The sequence below is a fragment of the Aulonocara stuartgranti genome, assembly GCF_965226115.1.
Source record: "Aulonocara stuartgranti genome assembly, chromosome: 3".
In the NCBI taxonomy this organism is placed as follows: Eukaryota; Metazoa; Chordata; class Actinopteri; order Cichliformes; family Cichlidae; genus Aulonocara; species Aulonocara stuartgranti.
The window spans coordinates 50,068,838-50,086,737 of NC_138941.1; the positions used below are offsets into that span (position 1 = coordinate 50,068,838).

Genomic DNA, 17,900 nt, shown 5'->3' on the forward strand with positions numbered 1-17,900 from the left:
ATCTGAGGTAATTGAATCTTTTTTTTTCAGGTTCTTCCTGCGTTGCATCATCTGGAACACCAGTGATGTCATCCTGGATGATGTCAGCATCAGCGGGGAGAAGATGAGCGACATTTATGTCAAAGGGTAAGAGGAACAAATCATTTAACTTCAAAATAAAGCTAAATAAACTGGGTGAGGGTCACAATAACTGATTCTGTCTTTCAGCTGGCTCGACGGACATGAACACAACAAGCAGAAGACAGACGTCCACTACCGCTCTCTGGGAGGAGAGGGGAACTTCAACTACAGATTCCTGTTTCCCTTCAACTACTTACCAGCAGAGCAACTGTGCGTCGTCGACAAAAAGGTAACAACGAGCCCAAATACAGTGAAGGACCCTGTGTTTGGTTTGAATAAATTAGACCCACTGGGACATAAAATCCACTGTGGTGAGGCTGTGATTTCATGCCATCGTCATGATCTTTAAGACTAAATTTAGCAATCACTTGACAATAATTTATTATGCTGCATATGGGGTTTAGAAACCAACGAAGAGACGAGTGTTGAAAAGTTTGAAAGAAAGGTGTTCTGGGAATACTTATACTGGGCTTTGAAAGTTGTGTTTGGACACTGATACAATTAGGCTACCAATCTACATTTCCATTCCCATTTGGAAATGCCATCCATCCAGCTTGTTGTAACTTCGCCAGGGTATGATTTTAGCATCTGACCACCAAAGTAGAGGAAATGCAGGGACGAGCTACCCCTCAGTAGTTAAAGCACATGTACGTCATCACCTGTGTCACAGCGCACCACACAAGTAGATTAAAAACCACAGAGAAGTCAGAATACTAGGATACTTTAACTTAAAACCGAGAACGTTCTGAGTGACCTGATGACATTTTTAAGAGTAGTGTTGTTGCTACTATGCTAACTAATCTATGCTTCAATAACATTTGAAATTAATACTATTCCTGAAAATCATCCTGGAGCACAGATATTCCTGACATACTTGACGTTTTGAACATAAAAACACAGGGATAATGAGGTGTTTATAGTTTGTTACAATAATGAAATATTCACAGGCATCAAGGGTTAGGGTTAAGGTGGGATGTACAGAAATGCAGAAATAATATGCAAATTATTATAGAAAATGTATTCTATAGAGCAGCGGTCCTAAACCCCCGGCCACAGAGTGGTACCGGTCAATGAGTCGCTTGGTACCGTGCCGCACGATTTGAGACTTGAAATTTATGGTTTTCAGGGTTTTTATCGTTAACTCGGTTTCCCTGGGTCTTTTCCCGTGTTGTAGTTGTGAGTCTTATTTTGAAAGAACTATTTACATGTTACCATAGTGACCAGAGAGCATTAAGGGGCAGAGGATGTTACTCTCAATGTTGTTGGCACATTTCAGGAGGACGCTGCATTTTTTTGTGTTGGTCATATCATTTTGTTTTGTTGTATTTATCCGCGACACCTTAAAGGCCGGTCGGTGAAAATATTGTCTGACATTAAACAGGTCCGTGGCACAAAAAAGGTTGTGGCTGCTATAGAACAACACATATTTGGAAGGAATGCCTGAGATGTATTGTAATCAGAGATGGGCAGTAATGTGTTACATTAATGCATTACTGTAATCCGATTACTTTTTTCAAGTAACGAGTAAATTAAGGGATTACTATTGCAAAAAAGGTAATTCGATTATTGTTGCTTTCCCGTAAGCACTCTGCGTTACTGCGTTACTAAAACCGTGATTTTTTTTTTTTTTTTTGGCAAGAATGTCTCATGACAATGACGTAAGCGAGTGCGACGTTCGTGACAACAGCATGGAAGTACTGACCTTACTTTGAGTTTGATTCCATAAAAAGTGACAAAAACATTAGTGTCCGTTGTGCGTGGGAAGAAAACTTTACAGCGAAAAAAAACCCCTAAACTTCTACGACGTAATGGGAAATTCACAGAGAAACTCGCAGATTCTTCCACTGACCGCAGCACACCTGCACCAGGGCAAACCTCCACCTACCCCACTCCTGCTTTACAGGTGAAAATAGAGCAACAGGACCGTTAGTCTTTGACTTTATTTATTTTCTGCTGTGTTTCACTTGCATTTATTTGAAAGAGTGAGTGTAAACACAAAAAAACATATTTTATTTTATTGTATGTGCTGGAATGTGCAGAAAATAAATAAATGTTAAACAAATTGCTTCCAGTCAGAGAATGGTGCATATAATTTAATTTTTGCTTGATGCATAAAGTTAAAAGATTAAAACTGATAAAGCAAGTTTTAAAAAGAGACTTTTCCATTTGATTACATTTTGTATGGATTATGCAGAAAAAGTAGAATTGGGCTGAAAGATCTATCACTTTATCACCTATTCAGGTTGTAAATCGTGTTTTTAAAAAGTAACTAAGTAATTAATTACTTTTGAAAATAAGTAATCAGTAAAGTAATGGGATTACTTTTTGGTGAAGTAATCAGTAATTAGTTACTGATTACTTTTTTGAAGTAACTTGACCAACACTGGTTGTAATATACCTTACTTTGTCATAAAGTGATGCAGAAAATTTACAAAATGATTCATAAAAGTTTGCAAATATGCAGAAAATTTGTCTGACCTGAAAATATCCTGATAAAGAAACCCCCACCTCCTTACCCCCATACTCCAGCCTATGTATTGATAACATTCAGTTCCTGCAAACAGACGCACACTGTAAACTTGTTCAGTTATAATGAAAAAAAACCTCGCTACAAGCCCCTTGCTCAGTCCAAAAAACAGCCTCAAATTTAGTTGAATCTTATCACCAGTTAGTTTCTATGAGCTGGAGACATGTGGCAAAACCATCACACCCAAACATGAGCCAGTGCACAAAGTTCGGTCAGGGGGAATTTCCGAGGCGAGGTCGTCCCTCCAGAGTCCGCTAACGAATCTACTGTGGCCTTCAGTTAACAAAAATAATGATGTGACAATTTAACAAGAAAGAGTTGTGAGTAAAATGTTGTTGAATCTTTGAGACTCAACAATAACACTGAGTGAAGAGCTAAAATAACATCACTCCCGAAAACTGGAATAACAACCCGGCTGTCATTTGCTTTTCTTGGCATGAGCCAGAGGCTCTTTAGCCGCTCGCGGCCGACATGTTTTACGACGGCATTCTCTCACTTGCAGCAGCATCTTCAATCAGCGAGCGGCTGAACAGACGAGAGGGAGTTTTAAATGAAAAACTCCGCTGGGCGGAGAGAGCCTCAGCTCGAAAACAGAGCTGCGGCCAGAAACGGAGTTTATGAAGCCAGAAACCTCAGCGGTTGGTGATATAATCACTGAGTCACAGGAACAAATCAGCGGCGCTATCAACACTCTGCAGTCTTGCTGTGTGATGGTCGGATGGGGTGTGTGGAAGGAAAAGTCACACTTGTTGTCTTTTCCAGCTTGATTAGTTCAACCATGTCACCATGACGTCTGTTTTTCTGACTTCAGCCTTAAAATTCAGCCTTCAATTGTAATGTCGATCTATCATTCAGTTTAATGATTAAAATATTTAAATATACCTTTCGCGTTCCCTCACAGCGCAGTGTGATATCTGAAGTGTTCTCATTGTGTCTGACCAGAACTCCAACCCACTCAGATTGACTCGCACATAAACCAAAGGACTGAAAGTCAAGTAGTGATGGAGTTGTCAATGTACAATTCAGTGTGGTAACTGGGAATGTGATTTTTTAGGCAAATTAATTAAAAAAACAAAAACAGATAAGTCATTTTGGGGAGATTTCCCTGAATTTTAACACTTTGGATCGCCGAAACCTTTGGTGCCTCACCGATCATTTGCATAATGGGAGGACAGCGGATGAAATGTAGCCTCTTGATGCTCAATAATCCAGGTAAAGAAATCTGAAAGATTTGATTCAGTTTGTCTGAACACCACACTTTCAGCAGGAGAAACATTTCCTCACTCATCCATTTGGATGTTCCAATAATATAATTTTGCTGAGTTGATATCTGTTAATAAAATAATGAACAACTAGAGAAACTAGAGACACAGGCATTATTAAGCACCACAGGCCCATTAACATCACTAACAGAGGTCATTAAAATATTTTCCTAGCAGCAGATCAAGTATATTAGTAAGACAGCATTGCTCGCCAGTGAAGGCAAACAAATTTATCCAAACTGGAATATTCTCCATTTTTCTTCACAATCAGTGGCGTTACCTTGGCCTCCAGTAAGGCTGTGAAGGATGTTGGGATTGTTAACCAGGATATGTCTTTCAATGTCGGCAACAAATATGTGCATTTGTGCAACATCTCTAAAATTAGAAACTTATTGACTCAGAGTGATGCTGAAAAACTAGTTCATTCAGGTTAAAATACTGAAAAACCATCAGCTGATCCAAAATCCTGAAGTGAGAGTACTGACAGGGAGCAGAAAGAGAAAGCACATTGACTCTTTTTGATTGGCTCCACTGGAGACTCTTGAGCTACACCCGGTAGGCACACCAGCAGTTTGAGAATATTACCGCCCTTTGAAGCACGACTGACCAATAACATTGCTCCAGTGCTTTTGTTACAGGTGTTTCAAATTCTTTAATTAACTATGATTTTGAAATTGATTTCCCGTGCGTGCCTTGTTTGCACAGATTTTCCATATCAAACTCTTTGACAGTGTTTAAGACATTTACACACCTGTCAAATTTTGCCACTGTAAGTATACTTGTTTTGTTACTGAAACGTGACAATGCCCAAAGAACAAAGGCACACTAGCTGAATTTATTTATGCTGTATGTAGTTCAGCTCCATCATCAACTCAGGACAATGAGTCAAGGAAGTTGGAAAGAAGACAAAACAAATTTCTGCACTTAGCACTCTGGCAACAAAATGACAAGCTGATGGCTGCTGATTGCTGCTGCTAGATACAGCAGCAGTTTGACACACACACCCACACCCACACACACACATATAGACGTCCCACCCTGACTTGTGACATCTGTGAAGTGATAACTTGGATGTATGTAGTTTGTGGATGAAGTGAGCCAAGGAGCTTACAAAGCTTTAGGAGCGACACACGCACACACAGAGGGTGTAGTGTGTTTACTGTAACAGGATGGCGACTACCTAACCCTGGCACATGTATGTACAGACAGAGTAGAGCTGTGGAGACCTGGCTTCTGTGGTCTTGTTCCGCTAACAGTAAATAAAGGTCTGTTGTTCTATTCAACTAACTGGCCTCCGAGTTGTCCCTCCAGATGCTAAGAAAAATTACAGTGGAACCCCGACTTACAAATACCCCATTTAACGAAAAATTCAAGTTACGAAGGCACTGAATGGCAATATTTCTGCCCGTGTTACAGCAAAATGCTCGCGTAACGAAATCCGCTGGCTCTGATTGGCTAAGCCTACAATGCCCACAATGCCTTCCGAATCATGTGACAACCCCTTGGCTTTCGTAATTGCGCTTCGCTGTTCCACTTGAACGACGTATTGTTGTTCTAGTTAGCAATTAGCCTATAGCCTATCGTTCAGCATCGCCTCACTCAAAAGGCGCGATCGGTGCTTCAACTTGTGGGGCGATCGTGGCTCAAGAGTTCGGAGTTCAGCTTGTAATCGGAAGGTTGCTGGTTCGAGTCCCGACTTGGACAGTCTTGGTCGTTTTGTCCTTGGGCAAGACACTTCACCCGTTGCCTACTGGTGGTGGTTAGAGGGCCCGGTGGCGCCAGTGTCCGGCAGCCTCGCCTCTGTCAGTGCGTCCCAGGGTGGCTGTGGCTACAATGTAGCTTGCCATCACCAGTGTGTGAATGTGTGGATGACTGGATATGTAAAGCGCTTTGGGGTCCTTTGGGACTAGTAAAGTGCTATATAAATACAGACCATTTACCATTTGCGAAAATTTTCGACTTACGAAAGACCCTCGGGAACATTTCGTAAGTCGGGGTTCCGCTGTATGTATCACACAACCACTTGGTGAATGGTTGTTGGAGGTTTCCTCTCTGTCGCTAGGAGAATATGCCAGCTAGCGACAGCTACATCCAAAAAGAGGCGAGGAAGTATACAGTGTCGCACACAGAAAACATATGTGTAATTTCTTCTTCTTTCCTACGGGTGACAAAAACTAAATTCAAATGTCTGCTCTCAGTTATAAAAATGTTCACCTAACATAACATGAAGGAGCAAACTATCCAAATGTATTTGAGTTTTTTCTGTAGCACACTGCAAATATGTTTTGTTTTTGTTTTGTTTTTAATGCCTTTTAGTTCAATATTTTAAAACAACAGTTTCTGGATATGTACTCACTTTGGGAGCCAGCCTCTAGTGTCCACATGAGGAACTACCAGTCCACAAATGTCATCAACTCTGTTATCCAGTCAGTGGGTCAGCATTTAATGGCTTCAGGTCATTTAAAACAATATTCAGCCCCTGAAAGAGGGTCTCAGACTAAAACCTGCTACCCCCTCGACCTGATCGTACTGAGTGGGGGTATGTCCTGCCTCCATGATGCCACCATGATGGCACCGCAACACCAGCATGAAAAGGAATGAACAGATCCTGGGATTATTGCTCCACAGTAACAGACACGAAAGAGTCAGAGGGAGAAAATTAATATTTGCATTCAAAGGTTGCCAAGTGCAACTTTTTGTTTGTGTAAAATCTCCTTGCTATATTAAGTAACAGCAACATGCTGTCGTATTCTGCAAATCACAGAGGGGGGTAATTTTAATTCAGGTGTGAAAAGCCGTACTTTATGTCAGCATAACAAAGTCTCACACGCAGATAAAAAGGACGACTGAGCGAATGGAAAGAGAAAGAGAGGAACTTGATGTGCAGCAGCTGCACAGTGAAGCCCATTAGCACAAAGGTGAGACGGGATCAGTTTCTGTCTGCCAGTGTGGCGTGAATTTACCAGAGGCCATAATAACTATACTGTAACACACACCACGCACACACACAGACTTCCAGTATGGAAGTGGAGATGCAGTGAGACCTGTGTTGATGGAGTGGCTGCAACATCTTTCAGCACAATTTGAGAACATTTAGAGAAGAATGAAGCAGACTTTTAAAGGTAAATCACCTTCTATTATTATTATCCTTATGAAATCTAATTTCCAAGAGAGACCTGGTCAATAGGCAGCAAACGTAACAACAAATTGCATAACAAGTAGAAACCCAAATATTCAGTACAAACCAGTGAGCACGTGTGAATCATATGCAATAGCAGGTCATTAAGAGCGACATTAAAAACAGTAACACTGACCAAAAGATTTATTCTATCGCTCCTTTAAAATAGATATAAAGCTGCTGAGTAGCTGGATAGTGGTGGTAGTGGTAAGACTACACGGATCCCAGGACACACTGATGAGAGTTGGCCTACGGGAACAAGAAGACGCAAGTGGGCAAGTTATGAGAACACCTCGCTGTGGGAATGTTAGTACACTTGTAACCCCAAATTCAAATTTTATTTGTCACATACACAGTCATACACAGTACGATATGGAGTGAAATGCTTAGACAACTGCTCGTGACCTAAAGAAAAAAAAAGACTATGAATAGGATAGGAAATAAATATGAAAATTAAAATGAAGGGTAAATTTAGCAAAAAGGAATAAAATAAAATATAAAAATTAAAGTTAAAAATAAAATAACTGTACAACAAAATACACAATACACAAATACACAATATAGAAATATATATATATAAGAAATTATGAAGAAATATAGAACAATAACAGCAGCTGTACTAGTACTAAATGGTATGAAGAAATATAAAGTCCAGGGTTGTGCAAGCGGAAGGGGTTACATGAATAGGATGAAGGACCTATGAAATCTTCAATACCAAACACAAATTCTACAGCAAGGGGAGCCAGGATGACGGGTGAAAGGGGAGATATCATCACCTCCACCCGAGATTAAGTACCAAGCCCCAAGTTCGATGGAAGAAGAAGGGTTGAGTGTGAGAGGAACGGACCTGAAAGAGAGTTCATCGGGATAGATAGATATTTTAGTGCTGTCAGCGTTACTCTCGTTAAAATGACGTTAACACCATAACTGCATTAACGCGGCAAATCTCCGTTAACGAGCTTACCCCGCGTGTGGGGCTACACGGCGTCAACGCGTTTGCACGGTTAGCTCATGCTAGAAAACAAATATTATATTAAAGGTGCATGGTTTTCTTATTGTGCCCTCAATGCTAAATCTTAAAATTGCATTATGTAAGCTACAAAATGTCAGGTATACAAAACAATGGTGTTGCACATAACTTGCTGGAAATGTGTGGATGCTACACCGATAGCTATGGTAAAAACTTTTGATAGCTATTGTGAAAAAAGCGCAGATTTGGATTAGATCTTCCCTACACGCATAAAAATCAGTCACACTCACTGATTCCTTTCACCTCTAGTGGACTGGATTCACACAGCGGAGCTCTGTTACTGTTACAGACACTTCACGTTAAAAATGGTTCCTTAAGGTTGGAGTCTTTGACTTTAATGAAATCCCCACCAGTGATGTAGTCAGTGCAGCCATGAGTGGTGACAACCCTCCAAACTCCATGTGATAAACCTGCTGGTACCTCCAGCATTATGTATATTTTTCTCAGCCTGAAATGGACACAGCTGAGGAGAAATAGGTTTATGATATTTAGGTAAACAAATTTATTCTTAATTTTTTTCATAATTTCCATTTCATATCACAATGTATTTGCTCCATATCTCCATATAACCCATTTATAGATGAATTTTTTAAAATATATTTTTTTATCTGTAATTTTTCCATGTATTGTTTGAGTTCCTTTCTTTCTTTCAACATTTCTTTCTTTCGCTGACAGCCTTGTCAGCTGGCATGTTTTCCAAGCACCAAGCGGTTGTTTCAGTCTTTAATGGACATAAATAAAAAGGCAGATCTTCTTTCAGGGCTTCTATAACCCAAGTGTTGACCCTGTACCTCTGTACAAGAATAAACAAAATGAATCAGAATTCATGTTTTGAGGATCTATCATTGAAAGAAGGAACCTGGTGTTATGAAATTGCAGCTGTTTCCCATTTTCTGCCTTCTGTTTGTCTGCAGGAACATTTCTGGAGTCTGGATAAAGCCGAGACTAAACTGGCTCCTAAACTGACCATTCAGATCTGGGACAACGACAAGTTCTCCTTTGACGACTACCTAGGTAAAAACCATCACTTTGACTGTCTGTGTTTGTTTTTTCTGGCGTGCCACATTGTGTTTACTGTGAAAATGAGGCGAGGTCTTTAAAAAAAAATCATGATTTATCTCATCCTGTCACATGTCACAGCTGGTTGGTCCCAGAGATTTTAGACCCATGATGTGTGGTAAAAACATAATTGGATTTCCTTCACGAAACTTCAGTGAAATCAAAGTCGGACTAAAAGCCATTTCTTCTGTTCGTTGATTTACTGTAAAACGTGTAAATGGATCCGTATTCTCCAGGTCAGAAACACATGTGCTCGACTTTGGATGGTTGAAATGCACTTAACTCATTTGTGTATGACATTTAGACAGATTTCCCCTCATTTCTGGCTCAAGGTTTAGAGGTAAATATATCCAGGGAACCATATGTGCGATGTACGAACAGCTACTGTGATAACATTTATCTTTAGAATTAGCACTCGCCCGTTTCCACTGTGTCTGCACATTTTACAGCAAGGGAGGGGCTGCTTTTTCTGCTTTTTTTTTTTTTCTCGAGTCTCAAGCTGTCCAAATTCTGCCTTTCCTTCACCCCTAACGCTGCCCCAGCCCATTCCCTTAAAATAACTTACCACCGAGATTCTCCCCTTTCGCTCCCCCTGCATGGGTTCAGCTTCTTTTCTTTATTTTTGCCAAAGAAGGGAGGATGACAGTCTGTGGACGGAGCGTCCCTCTGCGGTGAGAGACAAGGAGGAAGATGAGGAATCCAGATTCTGACCTGTTCCTGTCTGTCACCGTCTCGCTCTGCTGCAGCGTTTTCTCCCGCTCGACTTTATTCACCTCATAGAGTCTGCGGGTGTGTGGCCACCTCAAAGCATTTTTTCCATGCCTGCCTGTCTTCAGCTCGTCGGCTCGGACCGCCGACTGTTAATCTTCCTGCACGGTGTGCGGGTCAGACACGAGCCATTTTCCTGCGGTTGTACTGTCAAACTGAAGCTAACTCTGGAAAAACACTTCCAGTGGATCTCTGGTCTCTCTTCAGCCCACAACTTAATGTCAACAAAGATCAAACCTTTTACTAGCTACCCTTCACCACAGGGTCGCCAATAATTCACTCAGCGCATGCTCGATAATTAGTCATTCAGAAAAACTGGCTAAACAGACAGCTGAATCTGCTGAGTTTTAGAGATCTAAGCCTTGCTTGCCCCAAAATATCCATCTCCTCCAACCCTGCTTTAACAAATACAGAGTTCAGGCTGTAAAATATTTCACTGCACGAAAAGTGCAGTTTATCGGCTAACAGAAAACTCCCGGGAATTGTCGTGGTTGACATAGTTTGACTTCCTGGCAGATTTATGGATGTTCACCTGGCAGAAAGTTGTTTTTTTTTCCTCCATTATTTGTGTGATTAGGTCTTTACATCGTCTCATGAGATGTTAAACCTTGAGCCAATCATAGCTTGACATTTTCATATCTAGTACAATGTCATTAGGAAAGAGCTGCAAGGGAAACAACATGAAGAGAAACAAGAGGATATCATTGGTTAATGTTGTTGCACGAAAAGGTGCCCTATCGAGAGTTTACACTGCATGTTTCCCCAGCTTTTATTATTCTGATCCATCAAGGTGGGACAATGAAGTCATTTTTTATATTCACAAGTGTAAAGCTAATGCTAACTGTCTGTGCACCATCGTCTTAAACTGAGTAGCTAAGTAAACCTTTTTGGGCCCGAGTAACTATATCTGCCATTGTGACCTTTTAATTCATAAAAACGTTTCCTAGTGTGAATTTTTGAATTGACCCGTTCTCAAAGAGTATGAAATTAAGCAATGTGTGAGAGCAGGAGAAATACTTACAAATCAAACACTTTTCATCTCTTTGTGAGGTGGATTGTGGGTAATGAGTTTTCTTCCTGCTAAGGTGGCTGTTGTGTCATTGTTGTTTAGTTTAATCTGCTTGGTGGCTTTATTTTTTCACATTCTAACAAAGCCCCTTTTCCATTATGTGTGTGGCTGTCGTCATAGCAACACGTCTGTGCGTCCCGCAACATAATCAATATGCGACGTGAATGCTACAAAATCAATTGATAATCCTGGGGCTGGATCGTTTAGACGTTTTAATGTAGGAAAAAAAAGGAAAATATCAGACATCAGTATATTCAGCAGGTGTTGTTATCATCATTAATTTATTATGTATATGAGTCTCTGTCTAACTGTAGTGTGCTTGTTTCTTTAGGTCACCTGGTGATGGACCTGAACCACATGTTGCGTCCAGCAAAGTCTCCAGAGAAGTGTACTCTTCTGGTGCTCGACCAGCCACCGGACAAACTGGTGTCTCTGTTTGAACAGAAGACTGTCAAAGGCTGGTGGCCCTGCACCTGCGAGAACAATGGAGAGAAGATCATCGCTGTGAGAGCACAAACACACACACACAACCATTTTCAACAGGGTGCGAAAACATATAAGTCCGCTGCCCTTTTTGTTTTTTGCATTTTTGTCACACTTAGCACGCTTCAGGCTCATGAAACAAATTTTAATGATAGATCAAAGTAAACCAAGTCCATGCCAAATGCAAGAAAATCTTGAAATATTTGTAATTCATATGCCATACAGTTATTTATCAAACACTGGCACTGAGTATTTTACTTTGTATTGACATGAAGTTTAAAATCCCTTAATTCCCATAAAGACAAAGTAAAGTAAACATCATTCAGCCGCTGAGCAATATCCGTTTTACCCACCTGCCAGTCGTGCCTACTTTGTTCTCTGAAGAAAGGATGAGACAAACTGTGTGTTTGCTGCCTCCATTTCAGGGGAAGGTGGAGATGTCTCTGGAGATAGTGACAGAGCAGGAGCAAGAGGAGAGACCAGCCGGCCTCGGCAGAGATGAACCCAACATGAACCCTCACCTGGAGGAGCCTCAGTGAGTCTACACACACACACACACACTAAAAACCACACACACAAATATAGTTTCTCATTCTCGTCTTTTCTTCTCTCAGGCGTCCAGAGACATCCTTCCTGTGGTTCTCCTCCCCTTACAAGACCCTCAAATACATCCTGTGGAGACGGTTCAAGTGGTTCATCATTCTCTTCATTTTCCTCTTCTTCATTATCCTCTTCCTTGGAGTCTTCCTCTACTCCTTCCCGGCAAGTTTTAGTGTGTGTGTGTGTGTGTGTGTGTTTGTGTGTGTGTGTGTGTGTGTGTGTGTGTGTGCGTGTGTGTGTGTGTGTGTGTGTGTGTGTGTAAGAAAGAAACTGTGACTAAGCAGATTCAGGGAGCTTCACTGCAGCAGAGACAGAGAGGACAGTCACACAGGTTTAGAAACTGGTTGCCAACCATCTGGCAACCTCTAGATGCTATTGAAAAACGAGTAAGCAATCAGCACCAGCCTCCAGCAATCACAGTAACTGACCGGTTGCTGTGATTGCTGGAGGCTGGTGGCAGTTTCAGTGAAATTGATTGCTAAAACCTCAGTAATGCAGGCCTAGAGATCGGTCATTGATAAGCGGTGGTAACCACCGAGGAAGATGGTGGTAATCACCGCTTGCTAGGGAAAAATGCATAATCCCCAACTGGTTGGCAAGTGGTTGCTGGAGATGCTTAACAAGCTGCACCATAACCTTCCTTGCAATTACTTCTAAGATTGCCGCGGCCCCCGGTTTGCATGGAAGACACGGACTTGTCTCCAAAAGCTGTTTGCCAAATGTTTACTGAGCAGGAGTGAAATTGAAATTCGCTTTCATAGGAAAGGTTGTGACTTACCACTGAAGTCAAAAAGACACAACTTATTTTGGTCTGTATCTCACTTTCTTAAATTTCATGGTTAGTTGTCAAGGGATTGCAGACCGAATGCAAACATCCAGCAACCGCTTGCCAGTCAGTCAGTAAATAACAGTTTTTCCTGAGGGACTAGAAGTTGCCGGGGTGCCACCAACCAGTCTCTAGGTCTGTGTGACTGAAGCCGTACACGGAATAACACTGGGAAAATGAGACACGGAGGCAAAGACAAGGCAAAAGAAGTGTGCTGAAAACTAAAAGAACATTAAGAAATTACAAAATCAATGTAAAAAATAAGAAATTGTAAAAAAACAAATTTTGACTCTTTAAATGACAGTTGAGGGGGAGAAAATGAAGAAGAGAAAGCATTAGCAACAAAAAGAAAGGAACTTCCTGCATTATTTTGTGTTTTTCCTCTCACAGAACTATGCTGCCATGAAGATGGTGGGACCATTTGGACCAGCCAAGGAAACAACTTAAGATGAGGAGCATTTGAAGGAAAAGACAAACAGACGTGAACAAATGGAGACAATGAGAAACCACACCACTGTTCTGAGAGTGAAACAAGCACGGATTTTATTAGCCCTTTCTTCTTCTTTTTGAGACTTTTTCTGTTGTCTTCCTGGAGTCATGAGTGATGAAGTCAGCCAAATTGTCAGATCCAGATGTCCTTTGATATAGTCACACCTGATTAGCAGTGGCTGTATGTGCGCTTATGTTTGATATGTGTGCATTTTGTGCCTTTACAGTTAGATTCACTTCTGTACTTCTGTGCTGAAAGCGTTTCCAAAGTTACTATCAGAACTCAGCGTGTGCCGTCTGCATCGCCGTCATCCCTCAGTCACCGCTTTCATCTCTCTTCCCGCCTCGCGCTCTCTCTGCTGCCCTCATGCAGGGGAGGACAAGAAGAAAAGCTCGCCGCTGAGTGAGGCTGCGCTCCGAAACGGCAGAAACAGAATTAAAGATCGTGATTTTGATGGTGTTTGATCTTTTTACCGCCCGCTGCTTCCCTGCGAGAGGCATAGTCAGGTCAGGCAGTCAGTTTACCGACTCATGTCAAACTTTATCACTCCAAAAAATTCAATCTGAGGTTAAAGCGTGGCGGGAGTTTTCAGCTATCATTCTCTTTGAATCACCTTTTAATGTTGTTGCCCTGCTGCTTTCAAGTGCAATCAGACTTTTATTTTTAAAATGTTCAGATCAGAGTTAAGTTGTTAGAAGTGAAACATAATATCCAGGCTGGGTGTTTTTTTTTCTTTGATTATATTTTTATTACAGCAGGTCACATACAGGTTGTGTGGGATTTCCCAGCACTTACTGAATACTGTTAAAAACAAATTTTCGAGCTCCTCTCCTTAACTATCAGTTCTTCTCCTTCTTTTCCCTCGTCTTCCTCCGTTTTCCCCCTCCTCCTTCTCTATCCAACCTAATCCCTCTCCTCCTCAGGGTTCAGCAGGTTAAGTCAGGGATTTGCTTTTGAGCCGTATTATTACACAGCATGTTTTAGATAGATGATGTGGGCTGATACGGACACACAAGGACACATTGTGTTGTTGATCCTTAAACCGCTCAAGCTTTAGTGAGCAAAGCCGAACATCGGTGAACGATAAAGAAGAACAGAGTCATGATTTGAAAAATTTTATGTAAAGTCTCATTTTTGCTTATATTTATTATCTTCTTTTCTTTGGGTGCAACCACATCCTGGCTTAGTTTGGTTTGCTCCACAGTGGAAAAGTTGACTTGGACCCTTTTAGTTCATTTTAGGTTCACACCAGCTGGTTACAGGTCGAGCAGGCCTCGTAAATAAAAGTCACATCGACTCACAAGCAGCTCATTAACGTGAGCACTTTTGGTAACCTGTCGTCCTGCCAGGTCAGAGAGGATTTACCTCCAAGCTTCACTACATCAGCATATATCACTGTTTCTGAGAGTAGGTGTTTTTTTGTGTGTATTCTGTTTGTTTGTTTGTTTTTTACGTTAGCGTATTTCAATGTTCACCTTTAAATGCTGCATTTTTCTCTTTTTTTGTATTTTTTTTTAATCAGAGATTTGATTCAACTAAAAAGGCAAAAAGTCTCACGAAAACCAAATTCAAAAACCTCTGAGGGTAAGGCTTACTAAAGTGCATTTGATTTATGCTGCAGATACATATGAAATGAAATCAAGTGCTTTATGATTATTTTCCAAGTACTCACAGTATGTTGAGTTTCTGCATAGCATTTAATCTCCCTTTTTGAATGTAGGGAATTAAGTTTTGAAGTATGAATTCCATAGTTTCTGTCTTAATTAGCCAAAGTGTGGAGGACCAAAGCTGCCAGAGAAAGACAAAAGTTAACATCAGAAAATGAATGAATATGGCATTAAATGTAGCAAATTATAAATATTATAAGCATTATTTTCTTTTAAAAGCTTGTGGATGAAATGCATAATTTCAATTGTTATACATTTTTTATGTACTTATGCACCTTTTGTGTAACTTTCACTTTATTATTTACCATTTATTTTGCTTTTTTAAATCAGTTTACTCATTTTTAAATGTATTTATTTATGTATTAAATGGCAGTGCTATTTTCACAATGATTAATTAACTTCTTGGACACAAAGCCTCCTGGTGTTGATCAACCACGAGGATGATCTTAAAGAAAGTTTCCCAGCATATATTGAACAAATACTAAAAGCCACACCTTGGTGGCCACACTGTTTTTTTTTTTTTTCATCATGAAACTGAAATGTAAAATAAAAAGGTTTGAGGGAAAAAAATTAATGGAAAAAATAGGAAAGTAAATAGACTGGTTGTACAGGTAATTAACGAGCATTAAATGAAACCAAAAAAAAGAAAAAAAATCCTACATGGAGTGTATTAGTTGCAATGCGTGTAATGCCATATTTATTTATTAGGTCTTTTTTTAAAATGATAATTTGTTTAAATTTTGACAGTTTTAGTCCTCCACTGTTGACTTCCTAACTTTAATGCACTAAAAAAAACCAACTTTATTATAATTTTAGTTTGTGAGAGAAAAGAAGGATCAGACTAATAAACTTCAAATTTATTTAAAAAAAAAAAACAACCCACACACACTTTACATTTTTATTCTAAAACATTTCCAGCAGACACAGCTGGAACACCAAATACCCCAAATCTGCCTGACTGTGGGATGTTTAAAGTGTCTGATGGTTTCAAGTTAGTTATGGGGAAGTATTTCAGGTTACTTCTCACTGGCCTGAGGGTCTTCCAGATGTTTATATTGCAGATATTCTTGGTTCATATACAAGTTTATTATAATAATAATAATAATGATAATTATTATTATTGTTGTTGTTATTATAGCTAATAAAAATGATGCAAACAGTATAGTTTAGAATTGTTTGAATTAAAAACTTAAAAACTTTTGTAGTTCTGCAGGTCCTACAGAAATAATGGATGGATGAATGTCATCTGCAGGTGAACATTTGTGCGTTTAAAAAAGACCATAATGCTAAACAACATGAAAAGTTCTGTGCTTTGTGTCGTAATGCATCAGATCTCTGTTTAGAGGTGGGCATTATTGTCAATTAAGCAGAAAAAGCAGAATATTTCTTCAGCTTTTTTAAGTTTGTAACTTTTGTTTTAGAGTTTTGAAATACCTTTATATATTGAAGTTCTGCTGATGTTAACAAGTCTTGAAAGGGTGAAATTTTACTGAGACAATCCTGCTTACAGTGCCATATACACTGGTTATTTGAAGTCTCGAGAAGCCGAACATTAACTCAGCGCTGTTTTGACCTGACATTATTCTTCTCAGTGAATGCAACGTGCCTTCAAGTCTTTAGCCTTTAGCTTTGCTGCCTTGTCGTATAGCAACACTAGCTAACACCTTCCTCAACAGGAAACGAAAACAAAATCACATGCTTCTGTGACAGTTTAATGCTGCTTATCTCTTCACTGTTATCTGCAGAAACCAGGGGTTGATCTTGTTCTTTGAACCTATTGTTTTACTCTTCTTGTAAACTGCACTGTGCTTCAGTTTTAGACACAAGCAGGGCTCTGCTGCTGGCTGTGATAAACTCCTGCTGCCAAAAAACTGCACTGAAAAATAACACGCGGGGACTTTGTCATGTGAAAGGACAAAGCCCTTTGCTGTTACTGTTTAATGTTTTGTGGGAGATGTGCACTGAATGTTTTCTACACAAGATATGAATTAGACTTCATAGCTGCAGAGAGAAATACTGTGTGCACTGCATTATGTCTGTATTATCAATAAAACTGCAATCTTACCCTTCGACTAGTGAATTTAATTAGCGAGAAGAAACATAAGCCATGTGTACGTCACATGAAAAAACGTGACCTGAAGTGAAGACTCATACACAATAGAGATGTTTTTAGATTCAGCTTGACTGACACGGTAAGTAGATGTGAGTATATAATTGTTATATCATCGGCTTAGAAATACTAAAACTTACCAGAGTGAGTACTCTTCTCTATAAACAGCTGTCTGTACATTAACGCGAGTAACAGAGTATGACAAAGGCACCAGAGGTCGTCAGAAATTACAGTGCAACCAAAGTATGCAGAAGAGCATCTCAAGCCCTGAAGCAGATTGGCTATAAATGCAGAAGACCACACCAGGTGAATCGGAAGCTGAGGCTATAATTTTCAGAGGTTCACCAAAACTGGGCAATAGAAAATTGGAAAAATGTTGCTGCTCTTGATTTCTGCTTCAATATTCAGATGGTAGGGTCAGAAGTAGATATAAACAACATGGAAGCATGGATCCATCCTGCATTTTTATTATCAGTGCAGGCGGGTGTGGGGATAAGTTTCATGGCACACTTTGGCCCCCTTAGTAGCATTCAAGCATGGTTTGAATGCCACAGCCTACCTGAGAGATAGTATATTAATCTTACTATCATAATATATTTTAAACAATCAGTGACTGGATATGTTAACAGCAAAAAAAACATTATTGATGATCCTGTACTCTGTGTCTCACCTTACTACACAAGAAGATTACTTCTAACTGGATCACATTCA

At 40.0% G+C, this 17,900-nt stretch overlaps 1 protein-coding gene across 3 annotated transcripts in view; it reads left to right on the forward strand.

Annotated features, from left to right (window-relative positions):
* Positions 1-17,149, forward strand: part of dysf (dysferlin, limb girdle muscular dystrophy 2B (autosomal recessive)) — a 103,467-nt gene extending 86,318 nt beyond the window's left edge. For all 3 annotated transcript variants that reach the window (XM_082528688.1, XM_082528689.1, XM_082528690.1), the window contains 7 exons: positions 31-126; positions 208-349; positions 9,032-9,131; positions 11,345-11,517; positions 11,922-12,031; positions 12,111-12,258; positions 13,313-17,149. In XM_082528688.1, coding sequence (XP_082384814.1) covers positions 31-126; positions 208-349; positions 9,032-9,131; positions 11,345-11,517; positions 11,922-12,031; positions 12,111-12,258; positions 13,313-13,369 — 826 coding nt within the window. In that variant the 3' untranslated portion in view covers positions 13,370-17,149. The remainder of the gene's footprint in view (positions 1-30; positions 127-207; positions 350-9,031; positions 9,132-11,344; positions 11,518-11,921; positions 12,032-12,110; positions 12,259-13,312) is intronic.
* Positions 17,150-17,900: the final 751 nt, after the last annotated feature.